The sequence below is a fragment of the Hippopotamus amphibius genome, chromosome 2 (assembly GCF_030028045.1).
Source record: "Hippopotamus amphibius kiboko isolate mHipAmp2 chromosome 2, mHipAmp2.hap2, whole genome shotgun sequence".
Classification (NCBI taxonomy): Eukaryota; Metazoa; Chordata; class Mammalia; order Artiodactyla; family Hippopotamidae; genus Hippopotamus; species Hippopotamus amphibius.
The window spans coordinates 165,713,861-165,733,586 of record NC_080187.1 but is presented as its reverse complement, the minus strand read 5'-3'; the positions used below and the strand labels follow the sequence as shown (position 1 = coordinate 165,733,586).

The 19,726-nt window shown below is 34.5% G+C and overlaps 1 protein-coding gene across 1 annotated transcript in view; it reads left to right on the top strand.

Moving 5' to 3' along the window:
• Positions 1-19,726, top strand: part of SCFD1 (sec1 family domain containing 1) — a 99,868-nt gene that overhangs the window by 43,131 nt on the left and 37,011 nt on the right. Inside the window, exon 15 of the mRNA XM_057721226.1 lies at positions 15,916-16,012. Within this exon, the coding sequence (XP_057577209.1) occupies positions 15,916-16,012 (97 nt within the window). The remainder of the gene's footprint in view (positions 1-15,915; positions 16,013-19,726) is intronic.

Sequence of the window (19,726 nt, the reverse complement as noted above, 5' to 3'; positions counted from 1 at the left end):
TGTGCCATTATTATGTTACACCATCTGCCTCTGGCTACATAATATTTGTAATAATTAAAGAAGTATTTTTCTCCATTCTTTTTTTTTTTTTTTTAATTTTGATTGAAGTATAGTTGCTTAACAGTGTTGTGTTAGTTTCTTGCTATACATCAAAGTGAATGTCATACCTATACATATATTCCCTCTCTTTTAGATTTCCTTCCCATTTCGATCACCACAGAGCATTGATAAAGAGTTCCCTGTGCTATACAGTATGTTCTCAGTAGTTATCTATTCTCTACATAGTATGGATAGTGTATATGTGTCAGTCCCAGTCTCCTAGTTCTTCCCACCCCTCTCATTATCTCTTATGCTTTTCACTAGAATTTGTTGACCATCTGAGCTTTACGTCTCTGTAAACATTCACCTAAGTAGTAAATATTTATTATTATTATTATTATTAGCAAGAATATTATGAAGTTTACTGCAGAGATCTCAGAATACTTCTCTTGGTATTTGTCTTTATTGCAGTTTTACACATTTCCTCTTTTGGGGTGTTTAGATTTTAGCTGCTTATATTTCAGATCATTTTCTGAAGCAGAATACTAGAACAGGTTAATTTCTCTAGAACACCTGGCAATTATCCAGCAGTTGATGTTTTGGTGGAAAGTTAGAAAGAGCACAGCAATTTGCAACAAGTTTGGCAAATGTTATCATGTAAATTTATTGATATTCTAAGGATTTTAGTGACTTGGGTAGTTAACATAAAAAAGAGACGTTACCTACGTGTAAGCCACAGTAGATGAGAGAGAGAAGTGGCATTATGTGCTCTTTCCCATACTGCTCTTACATCTAAATGCTCCTTCCCAAGGTAGCCGGCGAAGAATAAGCTGTTAATAAGCTGTTGTGGATCAGGTCTTCATTGGTGCTGAATCTTCATTTTTGTTTTGCTTCTTGTGAAGAAAGTTAAGAGGTACTGAATTAGATCTAAAGACATCATCTGGTCAAACAAACATGTACTGCCTTTAGTCTGCACTCTGAACAAGGTTTAGCACTTGCTAGCAATGCTAGCTTTTAACTACAGCCCCTCCTTCAGGGGACTAATTTTTCTTTGGTTCAACTTCATTATCTTTCTTAGGGGAAAATAAGCTTTCTAAATAAAGTAAAAACTGAACTGATCTACAATAGTCAGCATGTCAAATTAACCAATGCCCTTTATCCCCTTGATGAAACCGTGCTTCCTGGCCACGTTATTGACATGCTGACATTTGACAGCGAGTATGTTTTCAAGTTGAATTTTTTGCTTACCAAAGAGTTATTTGTATTTGATTCCAAACTATTTATGTCAGTGGTATGAGTAGGAAAAGAGAATTGTTTCTGTAAAACTAAGTTACATGCCTTAGACTCAATGAAGATGGTGACTTAATTATTGCTTAATTTGGTGGGTAAAAGAAACTGTAAAACATTAGAAAATCTTGAAAAATACTAAAATTGCTTTGTAAATGTTTATAAATTTTTTATTTCACTTCAAATAAACAAACTAGAAGTTATAGGTGATCCCTTATAGGTGTGCATTATGCAAGAAAGAAAAAACGTTCAGTCAGTGAACCTCAGTACTTAAATCTTAGATCTACATCAAAGTTGACAGACAATTATACAGTTTAGACCTTAAGTTAAAAGGTAGTGTTTAAAGTGTATATATACAACACAGATCCTTTTTTATTCTTTACATTAGCTGACTTTGATCTGGTCACTATTCTCCTGATCACAGTAGGGAAGAAATTTTACTGTACTATAAATCAGAACATTTCTGTGGCTGGATTTTGACTGATCTGTTTTAAATGATCCCTTGTCCAGTACACATCCCATTTAAGTTTAGTCACTATCAGAACTTAATGTTTTCTTTACTCCAAGTATGACCAAAAACAGCTCTTGAATGAGTGAAATATCCTTCAATTTCTTACTCACTTCCACATCTTCAGAAAACAAAGTGTGAAATTACCTTTTCTTAGCTCTTTGCACTCGCTTTTCTGTCATCTGCTTTCATGAAGATGAAGCATTGTCATTTAGCAAGACCCAGTTTAATAGATTCATAAGGTTAAATTCATAGAAATAAAGACTTCTTGAAACTCAATAGACAGTGAACAACCCAATTTTTAAAAGGGCAAAAGATGTGAACAAAGATTTGACTGAAAAAGATAATATGGGTGACAAATAAGGTCAACATCAACAATCATTAGAAAAATATAAACTAGGGCTTCCTAGGTGGCGCAGTGGTTAAGAATCCGCCTGCCAATGCAGGGGACACAGGTTTGATCCCTGCTCCAGGAAGATCCCACATGCCACGGAGCAACTAAGCCCATGTGCCCAAAAAAAAAAAAGAAAGAAAAAGAAAAATATAAACTAAAACCATAGTGAGATACTCCTACACATCTATTAAAATGTGTAAAATTTAAAATACTGATCATGCCAAACTTTGGTAAGGATACAGAAGAACTAGAACTCTCACATATTGCTGGTAGAAATGTAAAATGGTGCACCCACTTTGGAAAACAGTATCTCTTTTCCGTAAAATGTTAAACACAGACCCATTGTATGCTCCAGCCATTCTACTCCTAGGTGTTTACTCAAGATAAATGAAAGCATGTATGTTCATTGTACATGACTATTCATAGTAGCTCTTTTCCAGCCCAAAACTGGAAGCAACCCAAATGTCTATCAGCAGGTGAATGAATAAACAAAAAACAGTATATCTTTACAATGGAATATTCTACAATTAAAAGGAAGGTACTATTAATATAATAATATGTAGTGTTGGATGAATCTCATAGTAATTACACTAAAAGAAGTGAAAGAAGCCACACACAGAAAAGTACATAACCTATAATTGTATTTACATAAAATTCATAAAAATGCAAGCTAATCTATAGTGACAGAAAGCAGGATGTAGAGAGTGGTGTTGGAGGGTCAAAAGGAAAGTATTGTTGGGTTGGCCAAAATGTGCCTTCAGTTTTTAAGTAAAAATAAGGCCCATTTTTCGTTTTCACCAAGAACTTTATTGAACAGCACATTCATCCTTTTGTTCCACTACCTTCTGCCATTTTTCAGGCAACATCATAATCCCATCCTCCCAGAATTTTTGATCTTTTTGAGCAAAGAACTGTTCCTGGTGCCTTTTACAGTTGAAATTTTTTCCATTAAGAGAATTTTGTAAAGACCAAAATAAATGGAAATCCGAAGGTGCAATGTCTGGTGAATATGGCGGATGAATCAGAACTTTCCAGCCAAGCTGTGACAGTTTTTGCCTGGTCATCAAACATGCAGTCTTGCATTATCCTAATGGAAGATTATGCATTTTCTGTTGACTAATTCCGGACGCTTTTCATCGAGTGCTGCTTTCAGTTGGTCTAATTGCAAGCAGTACTTGTTGGAATTGTTTGGTTTTCCGGAAGGAGCTCATAATAGAGGACTCCTTGCCAATCCCACCATATACACAACATCACCTTCTTTGGATGAAGACTAGCCTTTGGTGTGGTTGGTGATGGTTTATTTCGCTTGCCCAACAAGTTTTTCCGTTCTACATTGCTATACAGTATCCACTTTTCATCGCCTATCACAATTTGTTTTAAAAGCGGAATGTTTTCATTACATGTAAGTAGAGAATCGCATGTGGAAATATAGTCAAGAAGATTTTTTTTTCACTTATGTGGGACCCAAACATCAAAGCAATTAACATAATCAAGCTGGTACAAATGATTTTCAGTGCTTGATTTGCATGTTTTGAGTACATCAGCTATCTCCCATGTGGTATAATGTTGATTGTTCTCAATTAATGTCTCTGTTTGATCGCTTTCAACTTCAACTGGTCTACCCAACTGTGGAACATTGTCCAGCGAGAAATCTTCAGATTTCTGAAATTTTGCAAACACCTTCTCCATAAACTGCACATATCTTTTTTTGCATTTCAGTTGTGTTTTTATCTTTCTTGAAATAATAAAGCATAATATGCTGGAAATGCTGCTTTTTTCTTCCATTTTCAATATTAAAATGGCTACACAAAAATTCACCAATTTTGATGTCTTTTTTTTTTTTTAATGCACGCTGATATGACAGCTGTCACATACAATCTAACAAAATTTTTTCAAATGAAGTTAAAGACAATTAAAGCCACATTACAGAAAAAACCAAACGAACCTTTTGGCCTACCCAATACAATGAGGAAATTTGCTTGGGTGATGAATATGTTCACTGTCTAGATTGTATTCATGGTTTCATGGGTATATACATGTGTCAAAACTTACCAAATTCTGTGTATTGTATGTCATTATATTTCAGTAAGTGAAAAATCAAAGCTTAGTGTTCATCTATTTCAGATCTTTTATAGATAAGACAGATTTTTGTTGTCATTGTGAATTTTTGGCATTATGTTTTAAGTGACATGGAATAGCAAGAAACAGAGAATATGTTACATGATTTGTGAGTGGGTAAACTCAGGAGTTTTTTACAGTTTTCCTTTATAGAAATATGCAGTAGGTTAAGTGCATAGAGTAGAAGCAGAATCGAGATCAACAGTCAAATGTTTAAAATAAAAGGAGAGGACAGATGCATTTCTTACTTTTTTAAATAGATTTTTCACATTTTATTTATTTACTTATACCTTGACTTGTTCTACAGCATTTGAGGTCACTTACAATGACAACGCATAGAATAGCAGAATAGAGAATAATTCATGAGCACCGGAGATATGTTAATCAGAGTAGAAAGTAAAAAATCACACATAGCCCTTATAATTCCTTAGTCCTGTGGCACCCACTTTCCAGAGTCCTTCACAAACCTCCTGTGGAATTTAGGATTTTCAAGCTAGAATGCACTGTGGGACAGAGTTCTTAGCATATTCCACAAATTAGTGAGGTTTCTTCCTTGGTCAAATAAGGTTAGAAATATCTTTGTCTTCCTCTTGGAGAGTCATAATGCAGTGTAATATATGCATTTAAAAAACTTAGCCAATATTTCTCAAACTCCGTTGACTTTGGAACACTTCTAGGAATTATTTCTTATACCCAACTCTGAGAACTGTCATTCTGCAGAGCATATTTTGTGAAATAGTCTTCATTTAATCAGTGAAGGAAAGAAGATAAACCTCTCTTATCTCCAAAAAGGGTTAAGTGTTCCCTAGTTAATGGCAGAGTTGGAACTCAAACCTGGAACTCTATATTTTGTCTTCTCTTTTTGTCATGTCATTTACTGTTGTTATTCAGTTTCAGTCCAGTTCAGTTTATCAGGTAAAGTCAGGAATGTCCCATTTAAAGAAATGCCTTAAAGAATTTTGCATTCTTTTACCTGACTCCTTCTGATAGTGCCATTTTTGCTTTCTTTTCTCTATACTTATTGGCCACCTACAGTATATGGTTTCTTAGACAGTTCTTATTTTAATCCAGTGAAAATACTTACACCCTGATTGTTATGTGAGTACTAGAGTACCTTAAAAATAACATGTATTTTAAGATACTATGTAAATGAACGTGTTTTTACTGAAGTGCCTTATAGAGTGCTTTACACTTCACAAATGATTTATATCAAAGTTAGCATCCTCAGATCATGATCCTTGGCTGAAAAATATGAGCATGTGATGTATTTTTTTCCTTTTAAAGAGAACAAACTTTTTCTGTGCACTTGTATATCAGATAATTTAACATAATAGATATGTTCCCTCATTCTACAGAGGAAAACGAATCTCAGAGGTACTAAGTACTTGACTTGAAACCAAATGCCAGAGCCTTAACTTGAACTTTGGCTTTTGATTTTTAAGTGCTGTACTCTGTCTACCATGCTGTGGTTCCTTAAAACATAATCACCAAAAATGTAATGAGAATGATTTTGCTCTTTTATAATCCCTTTGGAGTAACCATGGGTTTAGAAGTAATGTAAACAAACAAGCAAAAAGTAGAAGTAGGGAACCCCCATTGTCTTATTTAAATATTTGACCATTCAATGTGTTCATTCATTCATTTAAAAAATACTCCCTTGGCTTAGTCTTTTATGTCAATGAATTCTTAAATAGGAAATGAAAATTTAATCAACTTTTAAATTGTTTCATAAAACAAGTATACTTTTTAAAATAATGGATTTTTTTTAAAGGTCAGTTGGTTGAAATACCAATAAATACCTCAAGAAAAATTCCATGCTAGGGTTACTTATTAACTGTGATAGCAAACATGAATATATACAGATACAGGTATTACCTCCTCTGTACTCATTATCAGTGTAAGGCTGCATTCCTAAAGCTGTCTTTTTCTCAGGCACGTGCAAAATCGTATCTGTGTTGTTTTCCTTTGGTTTGAGTTATTTTACGTAATATCTATGACGAAGTAAATGTGAAAGGTATTATTCAAAGCTATACAAATTTCCCAAGATATTGCAAACATTCTTTATTAAATGTGGCCCCTTCTTTTATTTTCCATTGGGTGCATGTCTTTTTCGGCTTTAGTTTTTTTTTTTAATTAATAGACTTTATTTTTTTAAAGCAGTTTTATGTTTGCAGAAAAATGAGTGAAAAGTACAGAGAGTTTCCATATATCCTCTTACCCATACATCCTCAGTTTCCCGTTATTAATATCTTGCATTAATGTGGTATATTTGTTATGATTAATAAGCCAATATTAATGCATTATTATATACTAAAGTCTGTAGTTTCCATTAGGGTTCACTCTTTGTGTTGTACATTCTATGGGTTTTGACAAATGTATAATGACATGTATCCATCATTACAGTGTCATACTGAATAGTTTCAGCTGCTTTAAAATCCCCTGTGCTCCACCTATATGTCCCTCCTTCCCTCCCCCCAGATCCCTGACAACCACTGATTTTTTACTGTCTCCACAGTATTGTTTTCCAGAATGTCAGGTAGTTGGAATCATACAGTATGTAGCTTTTTCAGAGTAGTTTCTTTTACTTAGTAAAATACATTTACGACCCTTCTGTGTCTTTTCGTGCCTTAGTAGCTCATTTCTTTTTATTGCTATCTAATATTCCATTTTCTGGATGCATAGTTTATGTATTCATTCAGTTGTTAAAGGACATCTTGGTTGCTCCCAACTTTTGGCATTTATGAATAAAGCTTCTATAAACACCCATGTGGTGGTTTCGGGGTGGACATAAGTTTTCAACTCCTTTTGGTAAGTACCTAAGAGCATGATTGCTGGATCATTATGGCAAGAGTATGTTGAGAATTGTAAAAAACTGCCAACTACCAACCTGTTTTCCAAGGGGGCTATACCATTTTGCATTCCCATCAACAGTGAATGAGGTTTCTGTTGCTTCATATCTTCACCAGCATCTGGTGTTGCCAGTGTTGAATTTTAGTCATTCTGATAGGTGTGTGTCTTTTTTTTAATATGATGTCCTATTTTTTGTACACTTATTTATTTTTATTGAAGTATAGTTGATTTATATACATCATGTTAGTTTCATTTGTGCAGCACAGTAATTCAGTTATATACACCCTCTTTCAGATTCTTTTCCCTTATAGCCTATTACATGTACATACTTTTATTATTTAATTAAATTAGTGTATTATATTTTGGGCTGCTCTGCAGCAGCATGCGGGATCTTAGTTCCCTGACCAGGGATCAAACCCATGCTCCCTGCATTGGGAGGGTGGAGTCTTAACCACTGGACCAAAGAGAAATCCCAAGTGTGTCTTATTTTAATTTACATTTTTCTGATCTCATATGATGTGGAGCATCTTTTCATATGCTTACTTACCATCTGCGTATCTTTTCGTGAAATGTCTGTTCAGGTCTTTGGCCAGCTTTGAAATTGTATTTTGTTTTCTTGTTGTTGACTTTTAAGAGTTCTTTGTACTTTGAGGGGGAAAATCCTTTAATGCATGTGTCTTTTGCAGTTATCATATCCCAGTCTATGGCTTGTCTTCTCATTCTCTTGGTAGTGCCTTTCACAGAACAGAGGGCTCTAATTTTAATCAAGTCCAGCTTCTTAATTATTTCTTTCATGAATTGTGCCTTTGGTGTTGTATCTAAAAAGTCATCACTATACCCAGGTAATCTAAATTTTTTCCTGATATCTTTTAGGAGTTTTAGTTTTGAATTTACATTTAGGTCTGTGATCCATTTCGAGTAAATTTTTGTGAAAAATGTAGGGGGTTTTTTTGTTTTTTTTTTTTGGCATGTGGCTGTCCAGTTGTTCCTTCACCACTGAATTGCATTTGCACTTCTATCAAAGATTAGGCAACTGTATTCACGTGGGTCTGTTTCTATACTCTCATTGACATATTTGTCTGTTGTTTTCGCCAACACCACACCATCTTAATTATTGTAGCTTTTAAGTTAAGTATTAAAATCAGGTATTGTCAGTCCTCCATCTTTTTTCTTCCTCCTTCAATAATGTGTTGGCTGTTCTGGGTCTTTCATGTCTCCATATAAACCTTAGAGTGAGTTTGTCAGTATCTGCAAAATGATTTGCTGGGATTTTGATTGGAATTATGTTGAATCTGTAGATCAAGAGGGAAGAACTGACATCTTGACAATAATGAGTCTACCTATTCATAAGTAAGAAATATATCTTCATTTATTTTTAGAGTACTAATGAAAATGGTATTGTCCTTTAATTTCAAAGTTCAATTGTTCATTGCTAGTATATTGGAAAGCAACTGACTTTTGTACATTAACCTTGTATCCCACCACCTTGCTATAATCACTTATTAATTCCAGAAGATTTTTTGGTGTTTCTTTGGGATTTTCTACATAGACAGTTGTGTCATCTGTAAACAAAGACAGCTTTATTCTTCCTTTCCAATCTGTATGCTTTTTGTTTTCTTTTCTTGTTTATTGCATTAGCTAGGACTTCTAGTACAATGTTAAGTAGAAGTGTGAGAGGGTACATTTTTACCTTGTTCCGAATCTTAGGAAGAAAGCATCTAGTTCATTTGCATTCTATTTTCTGGAAAAGATTGTAGAGATTTGGAATGATTTCTTTCTTAAATGTTTGGTACAATTCACTAATGAACTCACCTAGACCTGATGTTCTTTCTGTTTTGAAAGGCTCTTAATTATTGATCAGTTCCCTTAATAATATAGGCCTATTCACTCTGTGAGTTTTGATAGATTGTGTCTTTCAAGAAATTGGTTCATTTCATATAGGTTATCAAGTTTATAGGCACAGAGTTGTTTAAAATATTTTATTATCTTTTTAATGTCATAGGATCAGTAATGATGGCCCCTCTTTCATTTCTGATATTATTTGTGTCTTTTCTCCTTTTTTCATAGAGGTTTTATCAATTTGATTAATCATTTCAAAGAGCGAGCTCTTGGTTCCAGTGATTTTTTTGTTTTTAATTTCATTGATTTCTGCTCTAATTTTTATCATTTCTTTTCTTCTGTTTACTTGGAGTTAATTTGTTGTTCTTTCTCTAGGTATATCTTTTGAGAGTTTCAACACATTAGTGAGATAAAACTAAATGCTTCTGTTATGATAAAATAAGACATGATAGTTTACAAGCACCATGTAAACCTCTGTTTTCTCCAGAAATATTATAGATAAAGCAGTTTTTTGTATTTAATTAGAAGGTTGCTAATATTAGTATTTTAATATTTGTCATCTATAAAGATCACTTCATATATTTAAAATTTTTTATTACCTAGATCATTTTAGTTAGAATTTAAATATTTGTAGTAGGCATCGATATATAAGATAAATTTATAGATTAAACTTGTTTTCTTTTTCTAAAACAGATTTAAGTCAACTTCCACAAATAGCACATACAGCAAAAATCATGAAAGAGAAACTCAGAATAGTTTCTATGTAGTTATAATGGTAATTCTCAAATTTGGCTTTGAATTTTCTAGCAGCCACAGTAAAGAGAGAGGATTAAATTTTTGAAAAATTTCTTAGGAGAATTTGTTTTTTATTCTAATCAGAGTGTTCCAAAGGTATTGTGTTACAAAAGACATTGCTCATATTGGGCATTATCTAGAGTAAACTGAGTGATGTAACAATGCAGTATTTTAATATCAGTTACTGTCATGGATTTCATATGGCAACTTAATGAAAATCAGAGGTATAATATTAAAATATAATTCAATGAGGGCAGTTTTATGAGTGACCAAAGTAATAAAGTCTAAGTTTATAGCATTCTGGCGTTTTTTTCTTACTCTAAGAATAGATTTTTTCATATCTAAAGTGGAAAGATTTTTGTATTCTTTAGATAATATAATAATACCACTTTTTTCAGTTGGCTTTTGATAGGATTTAGATAGCAGAGAAGTTAAGGTTACACCTTCTGATTTGGGCCTGGAATGCTGGAAAGTCAGTGTTCTTGGTTGAGAGAAAAATGCATATTTTTAGTAAGGTTGTAGAAATTGAAGATCCTAACCAGGTTCCTCACCTGGACAGTACAGTGTCCCATCTCTGCACTGAAGTGAGGTAGAAGTATAAGGATGAAGTTTATTGAAGATTTCTGAGTCACTGTGGCATATGAACAAGTGCTCCAGAATAAATATTCTCAGCCACCTGTGTTATAGAACACCTTGTATTTTCATGAATCATCCAGTTTTAGTGCAGCATAATTTTTCATGTTAGCAAACCCATACAAACCCACCAGCATGAAATGCAGCAAAAAATACACCTAAATAACTGAAAGTATATTAACATGCTATTGTGTTATATTATGAAAGGCAATTGAGTTTGGGAGAATTCCAGTCATCTTGTGGGGCACAAGGCATAAAATAGTGAACAAATGGCCTAGTATAAACTAGACTTTATACTCTAGTAACATATATAGACCACAAGACTATTACAATATAGCATGCAGATGCTCCTCACCTGGAGGAAGACTTATCCAAATACAGCTCTGAATTATGATAGGAACTCACATTTAAAGAAGAAAGAAAGAATAAGAAAGGCTAGAGTACAAAGGATCTTCAATTTAAGATTAGGTCATATCCTAAAAGTATAGTTCTAAGTTTGTTTTAGCTTAGGGGTATACTTTCCTATAGGTGTTAACATGGTAGATAGGTCCCTGTCCTACAAACCCTATTTAATTCATAATCTGGAATATTCCTAATGTTGTGTTGCAGCAAAGAAGGGTTTATCATCCCCTCTATCTCCTGTAAGAAGTACAGGGAGAATATTGGGATTCTTAATAGTGAAAGGAAGTATAACTGTCTAATCCCTCCTTGTCTTTGCTTTTACTGCTGACTAGGGAATAGAATTGAGGCTTGGAGAAGAGGGAAGGCCAAGAAATACCACTCTAGTCTTTCTCATCATCCAGTCATAGACAGAGGTGAGAAATGAGACTTGTAGCTGGCAGTGAATAGGGAGTCCCAGAATGGTGGTGTCTGTAGCTAGAATAGAGGAATGGTAAAAGAGAAGGAAAAAAAAATCTCCCACAGTTGTAGGAAGGAAAAAGGAATTCCTTTTGTGTCCTGTATGGGTCATCAATAAATCTTCCTAGGTAATGGGTTCTCAAAAGGCAAGATATACATACTACTTATACACCCCAAATGACTTGAGAGTTTTTAGAAGTGTCCCTTCTTTTGTTCTTTTTAAACCCAGTAGGCTCTTGGCTGTCACCAGTCCAAAAATGCCATACAAACACACACACACACACAAACAACACTTCATACTTTATTTCAAGTTAACAAAATGATAAACACAGTTACAGGTAAATGACAATTCAGTGCATTTAGTTGGATAATATATATGTAATATATTAGTATGTTGTTAATTGAATGTAAATGTTGACACAGTGCACTGAAAAATGAAAAAACATCAGCCTGATTGTCACTGATAACTCTGAAATTTGGAGAAAAACACTAGATTTTTTTTTTTTTTAATCAGATTCTTCCCTTGGCTCTTCTTCTTTTTTTTTTTTTTTTTTTTAAATAAATTTATTTATGTATTTTATTGGCTGTGTTGGGTCTTTTTTGCTGTGTGCAGGCTTTCTTTTTAGTTGCGTGAGTGGGGGCTACTCTTTGTTGTGGTGCACGGGCTCCTCATTGCCGTGGCTTCTCATGTTGTGGAGCATGGGCTCTAGGCACGTGGGCTTCAGTAGTTGCAGCACATGGGCTCAGTAGTTGTGGCTCACGGGCTCTAAAGCTCAGGCTCAATAGTTGTGGCACACGGGCTTAGTTGCTCTGCGGCATGTGGGATCTTCCTGGAGCAGGGATCGAACCTGTGTCCCCTGCATTGTCAGGCAGATTCTCAACCACTGTGCCACATAGGAAGCCCTCCCTTGGCTCTTCTAAAGGGATTTTTAGGAAATTCGTGGCTCTCAGAGGTTATATTTACTAGATATAATTTGTATTCCATACATAGTCCTTTGTTTTTCTATAATATTCCCTTCTTGTTCATTTATTCTTGATATTCATTGAAGCTACCAAAAATCTGTTTATTACCTTGACCTTGTTATTTTGTTTTATATTTTTAATTTGTCTATTTTCTGTGTAACTCTTGTTATCCAATTTGTGATCTCCGTTGAATCCATATTGTACAAGAATAATCAATCTTTGGGACAGAAGTTGTTTCACTTAGTATTATCCCTTATTTCAAGAAACTGAAAAAGGACCAACCTATAGATACTATATCTCTGGACAAAATAACCTTTTACCACATATACATAAATTATGTGTATTACCAAAAAACCAAATATATACTAATTGACAAATATACTTTCTTTCATAAAGCATATACAAAGGAAGCAATAAGTTGTTCTTGAGGAAAATGTAATTTTCCCTACTCTTTATCTGTGGTGTACATTGGCGTCTGACCTGGATTTGAATCTCAGCTCTCTACTACTACTCTGGTAACCTTGAATAAATTTATGTTTCTTTGTGTCTGTTTCTTCATCTTTAAAATGGGACTAATAATTCCTAGTGCATAGTGTTATCTGGAGAATTAAATGAGATAATTTAAGTTTGCGGTTTTTAAACACTGTTCTCTGGTACCCTAGAGCTCAGTAGAGACGTGTAATTGGTCACTTGTATCTATTTTATGTTTAGGGTTCTGCAGAAGATTTGGTTTGAGAAAGAGGGTCCTGAGGTTCTCTGTTTAAAAACATTGAAAGCCATAGCTGTTAGTAAAGTGCCTTGCACATAATAGATACTGAACAGATACTAGTTCTCTTATGCAGGTTAGAAAATCTCTGCTTCACTCCTTTCTCTCACACATGGCTCCCTCCCAGTCAGTATATTGAAATGCTACATTATTTTTGTTTAACTCCTTTATTGAAGTAGAATTCACATACCGTACAATTCACATATTTAAAGTGTACAATTTAGTGGTTTTAGTATATTCACCGAGTTATGCAGCCATAATCACAGTGCAATTTTAGAACATCACCTTCAGAAGAAACTCTGCCCATTAGCAATCAAATTAACTTGTTTTTGAATTCTGTTTCCATTGCTCATTAGAAGTTAAACTATGGGTAAGTTAATATGTCAAGAAGACAATGAATCTAATGTCTGTACCTGCACAGATCAGTGAACCATATTTCTTCATTGATTTATGTAGGTACAGACATTAGATTACATTATGACATTTAGCATACTTAATTTTATATATTAAATCACTGAAGACTTGATTCTTTACATATTTCACTTGTGGAAGTTCATTTATCTACTTTCATAACCTTTAAAGGTGACTACTTGATCTGTATACGTCCTGCTCTTGCCTTAGAAATTCAACAAATATTTTATCAAGTATTTGTTATGAGCCAGGTGCTATGTTAGACTCCTAAGGTTAAACAATTAATTAGACACACTCTAGGGACTTTACAGTTTTAGAAGGGTAACATGTAAACCAAAGAGAACAGTGTGGTGTGATCGTTATTATGAAGTGTACAAAGTTCTGTCAGTACACACTTAAGGGATTAACAAATTCTCCCATTGAAGAAGGAGATTGGGGGAGGGGCAGGAAAGGGAAAGAACAGAGGCTGAAGAGTTGAAAAGAAGCTACAAACATGCTGGACCTTGAAAAATGAGTAGAATTCACTGGGCAGGTTATGGCTGAGAAATACATTCTAAAAAAAAACTAAGAGTATAACCCAAGCCTAAGTCTTGAGGATTAAAAGCATTCACTATGTTTAATGAAAAGACAGTGAGCCAATTGATGTGACTGGAGGGAACTGAACCTAGTGAATAGTGGTAAAACAGAAAAGTGTGATGGAGCAGATTGTGAGAGCCCAGAAGTCAGCCTAACACCCTTATTCTGTCACCTTCCCCCTTCCATTCCTAGCTTTGCTCTGCAGATAATTTGCCTTTCCCAATCTAATATTTATGTTAACATGGTTCCTACTACTATCATCCTAGTTCCCCAGGAGTTATCTTTGACTTTTTCCCACTATTTCCCTTCCCATATACATTCTCATGTTAATTATTAAGTATCTGTCTCTCCTTTCCATTCCCACAGTCACCACCATGGTCTCTTTCCTAGGATCTCCTTTCTGTTTCTTTTGTTCGTTTTTGATATTACAGTTTTCCATTCCTAAGACTTTACCTCATTTCTTTTGTTATTTGAAGTAGCTTTATGCATTGTTTTAAATTGTTCCTATATCAGGGAATCTGAAGAATATGAAGAGCCATTTATCAAAAGGAAAACTCTTACAGAGTTTATTAATTACCTAGACTCACTAATAATTATGGAAATTCTCCATGTACTGGTGTAGAATGTATTGTTGAGTGAAAACAAGGGACAGAAGAGTGTAGTATATTACCTTTTGTGTCAGAAAGCAGGGGGATATTAGGGTATAGATACTCTTTGCTTATATTTGCATAGAGAAACTGAAAGACTATAGGAGAAGTAAAGAATATCCAAAAAAAGCAGGTGGAAACTGGGTGGAAAAGGACAGGAGTGAGGACAGGTCTCAGTGTATTTACCTTTTCATGTTGTTTTGTTTTTCATACTGAATGTTTCATCTATTTAAAGCTCTGGCCTTGTGTGCCACTGCAGGGGAGTGGGATTGAGGGACTCTGGTTGATTGCCTGTTGCCTCAAATATGAAATCACTCCTGAGTCTGCCATTCAGATCTCTCCACTCTGATTATGCCTTGGTATGATTCCTTTAACTGAAATGAACTCTGTCTATCCATGTTCCCAGATCACTTTCAAAACAGTTCAAAATTCACCACTTCCTTCTCCACAACTCGTTAATTATTTCATTCTGTCCTCTTAATGTACTTATTTATATTCAGTATTTATATTTTGGTTCCTTGTTGGTATCTCTTAAGCATTCTCATTTATTTCATCAGTGGTTTCTACTTAGATTGGTAATACCTTCAGTAGTAAAGCATGTTCTTTTCTCTTTTGTCTTATCTGAAGCATAATTTAATAGATACATGATAATTTTTATTTACCTTGGATTATCCTAACATGTTAATTTCATTTGAGTAATTTTAATCAACAAATTTTAAATTAGAAAAGCTGCCATACAGAAAAGCTGTTTGACTACTTTTCCATTATCTAAACTTCTAAGTATTAAGTAGGAAAATTAATGAGGAAAACAGTTTATTTAAAAACCATTGAAAATAATTAGGGTAACTTTCTGTCCAGTTAGGATGAAAATGTGTGGATTTTACTCACTAAAAGAGTAAACATAACATGATTAGTTAACATTAATTTGCATGGAATACAGTGTTATTTGTATGCTGGTTACTAATTAACACAATAATTGAGATTTGTGTGATTTTGTCTTTGCTAATATATGACATGCAGAGTTAATTCTGAATTTATAAGTCAAATATAAATATGATAGTCAATCTGTCATTTTTTACAATAACTGTATGAGCAAAAGTAAGAAACTTTAAATTCTACTAGGAAATGAACATTTGTTTTTAAAATTGATCATAGAAACTTGTAAGCTGAGAGTCCTTTAGTGTGTTTTTATTACTTGATGTATTCTAATCTGACACTTACTTTGAAACAGGCAAGAAAATTGGATGTATATTTTGAATATGAAGAAAAAATAATGAGCAAAACTACTCTGGATAAATCTCTTCTAGATATAATATCAGACCCTGATGGTATGTACCATAAATTTGAGGTTAATGTAAGTTTTACATCTAATGAATCCTGCATCTTCAATTTGAGTAAAATCTAAATAGAATCGTTTTTCTCACCATCTTTGCTATTAATGAGATAATTAAATGAGCTGTTTCCTGTTGAGAAGTTTGTAGCATAGCAGTCACTAAGGTAGAAAGGCGATTTGCATTTTATTTTATTGAACTTTTCTTTGATGGTATGTAAGTGCTTTTTTTTTTTTTTATTTAAGCACTTCTTATATTCATTTGTTTAAAGTGATACATTTGAAGCTCAATCTCTGCTGGCTTCAGCAAGATTTGAAGGCAAAACATTCAAAGCAAGCATCTCTAAGTGATACACTTTCTAATTACTTTGGTTTAACCCTAAAGAGTTTCCTAAAAAGGTGTATCTAAAACTGAATTCTGTTTTAAATATTTAGGGAATTCATTTTTATAGCAACTCTGTAGACAGTCCCTTTATATTTATATTTATCTAAATAAGTGTTCGCTAGATTTTCTTAAAACCAGATATAACTGTACTTAGAAAATGTAATCTAAGTATTGTTTTCAATTATAATGATCATAAGATCGACATAGGGTTTTAGCCTCTAAAATTCTCTAAACTTTAGAGACTTGATAATTTCAGGAGAGTTTTCAATTCAAATCTCAGCTCTTTTCAAAAATGAATAAAAAGCATATAAGCTATTAAGCATACATTTTACATACAAGCTATTCAGGTGAATGAGAGTGTTTTAAGTTATAGTTTTGGTATGACTTTTAGATTTTACATAAAGTTGGAGAGTAATTTAAAATTTTTTTTAATTGTTTGTAATTAAAGGGTTCTATTCATAAAAACTTCTGAGAAGCCATAGTATTTCTTACACTTCTAAAAAGCTAAATTTGTGGGGAGAACATAACATTTTGAAGATAGGTGTACTTTACAATGAAAAAAAATACAAAATACATCTAAGTCCATCACTTCAGAGTTATTTCTTGTTATTTATAATAAGTTTTGAGTAAAGCTGAAGCAAATAAGTATGTTGATTAAGAAAATCAATCAGAACCTTTCTGTTTCCTTTCCCTTACTTTCTAAAACCACTTATTATTAAAGACATTAAGTAGAGCAGAGCAAGGTGGGCATTCATGCAAAGTGGCATTCCTGTACCACTTTAGTCCAGAACAAGATATCAGGACCTAGCAAGATGAGAAGGGCATCCACGTATCGGGTAGAGGAAGGGTTGGTAACCTAGCATGAGGTGTCAAAGTCCAAGTGAAGTGAGTGGAGTGTCCACACGTGGGAGCAGTTCAGCACAGGGTATAAGAGTCCTGTTAGATTAAGGAGGGTGACCCTGCACAGGGCAAACCAAGCATTGGCTCAGGTGGGGTGAGAATTATAGCCAGGCATTTGGGCAGGTCCGTTGTAGAGAATCAGAGACCAAGTGGAGTGAGACGACATCCATGCAGGCAAGAGGACAGTGGCAGAGATAGGATGTTTGTTACATACAGAGGACTAATTAAATAAGTAAATATACCAGGTAATAAAAAGGGAGCCAGGTTTCCCATTGTCAGAGATGGAATTTATAAATATGGAAAGTCTGGAAAACTATAGAATGAATATTGGATTGGAATTGGAGGTGCTGATGTGGACTTGGTGTTTTTGCTAAATATTTGTCAAATAGAAAAATAAATATAGATTTGTGTGTGTGTGTGTGTGTACACATATGTATATATTCCCTAGCTCTGCCAACTGAGCAGGACGAGGAGCAATAATTCCCCAATAGTAAAAGTTTTAGCCTTATGTAGTCTGTGTTCCACTAGGACTCACTGGAAAATGGTTGATTCCAGGGAGAGAAAGTACAAAATGAGCCTGAAAGCAAGAAAAATACTTAAAGCATTATGGAACATGTCAAAGGGACCCAGAAGTCAGCTTGAAGAGGCTCCCAGTGGTCAGATCATGACAATATCAAAACAAAATAGCAAATTATAACAATGAAATAGGAAGCCATGAGTCCATACAGATATAATAAATGAATAAGTGGAAATTTTACATGTTATTTACACAGTTTCAAAGTACCTCCCTACAAAATATTTACTACTTACAGAGGAAGAAAAACTAACTTGACGAAGGAGAGGCCTGATAGATCCCTTATTACGTAATCACATTGAACATCATCAGCAATGAGGCATGTTGAAATAGTGTACCACCCAATAGGATGCAGTACAACAAATACAGTGTCACTTTTGTTACATCCCTGCCAAAGATACACAGCCTGAACCTAATCATGAGAATCAGACAAAAATTAATTGTGCGGTATTCTACCAAAAAAAAAAAAAAAAGCCTGTAATCTTCATCAAGACCCTGAAGTGAAGGAAAGACTTGAGGAACTGTTTCATACAGAAGACAACTGTATGTAAGGGATGACAGCTCTCTGCAACACATGATTATGAAATTAATCTGTTTCCTAAAAGGATATTTTAGAGACAGTAAGGTCTTTAAACTTGAAGTGACATCTAAGGATTAGATGGTAGTAATGGATCAGCACTAATTTTCTGATTTTGATAGTTGTTTCATTGAAATTATTATATTGGAGAATGTCTTTAACATTTGGGAGTGATGGGAAAGCAAATCAACAACTTACTCTCAAATTTTCCAGGGAGAAAAAAAGCTCTCTGGATTATACTTACAAGTTTTCTCTCCGATATCAGATTACTTAGTGAGGAAACTCTGCCTTTAAAATAGCAATTGCAGTATAAACTTGGGTGTCACAGGAGGATCCAGACTGTAGTTACAGGCTGTGGTGTACTTGCAGTTGTAAAGGATACATTTTTACAATTTCTGTTTGATTTTTTTTGGTATGCCCTCCAATTCTTAGCATCATGTGACTCTTAAAAACCATAGCAGAGGTTTTAGGGCATTTATTAACACTATAACAATTATAAAATGTTTCTCCTTGAAGAAGAGTGGGAACTGTTCCTTCTTCAAGCAGAATAAGTGCCTACCCTTAGAAAAGGCTTGCTGTATGCTGAGGATATTAAACATGACAGTAGGGACCCACAGGCCCCTAAAACTCTGCGGGAGAGGAGCCTTTCTCTCGTGTCTTAGGAGCCATTGCCCCAAGAGCCTACAGCAAGCCCCATTCCTCTTTTTCTTCTTGTCTTCTAATTGCTTCGTCATAGTTGCAGGAAATGAACAGTGGAGCAGGGCACCTAAAGCCAAAGCTTTCTGGCTGGAGCACTAAATAGGGAAGGCCAAGGAAACTGGAAAGTACCAGGGAGACTGCAGAAGGGAAGGAGCTCAGGAAAGCAGCCCAGTAAAGTTGTTTATGAATTCCTGGGCTCACCTCTGAGTTGTACGTGCATGAATCTGATCCTAAGCAGCATTCCAAAGACTGAGAGGTGAAGGACTAGATGACCTCCAAGTTCCCATACGGGCTGCTGGGCAGTGGGACAGATCCTAGTAGCACTGCAGACTTTTTGAAAATAGAATCCATGATGGAACCACAGCTCACAGAGGCTGGTAGGAACTTTGGCCTGAACCAGCCAGGCTACTTACCTGCTAAAACAAAAATACCAGCTTTCTCCTTGGATTTAAATGAGACCCTGAATCCCGTATCCTACTTCTGAATATCTAAAATACAATATTTATTTGTAAACATGAGAATGTTGGAGAACCTGTCATTGATCTTTGTTACCAGTCTTTGTCATATTTAGGGAGTA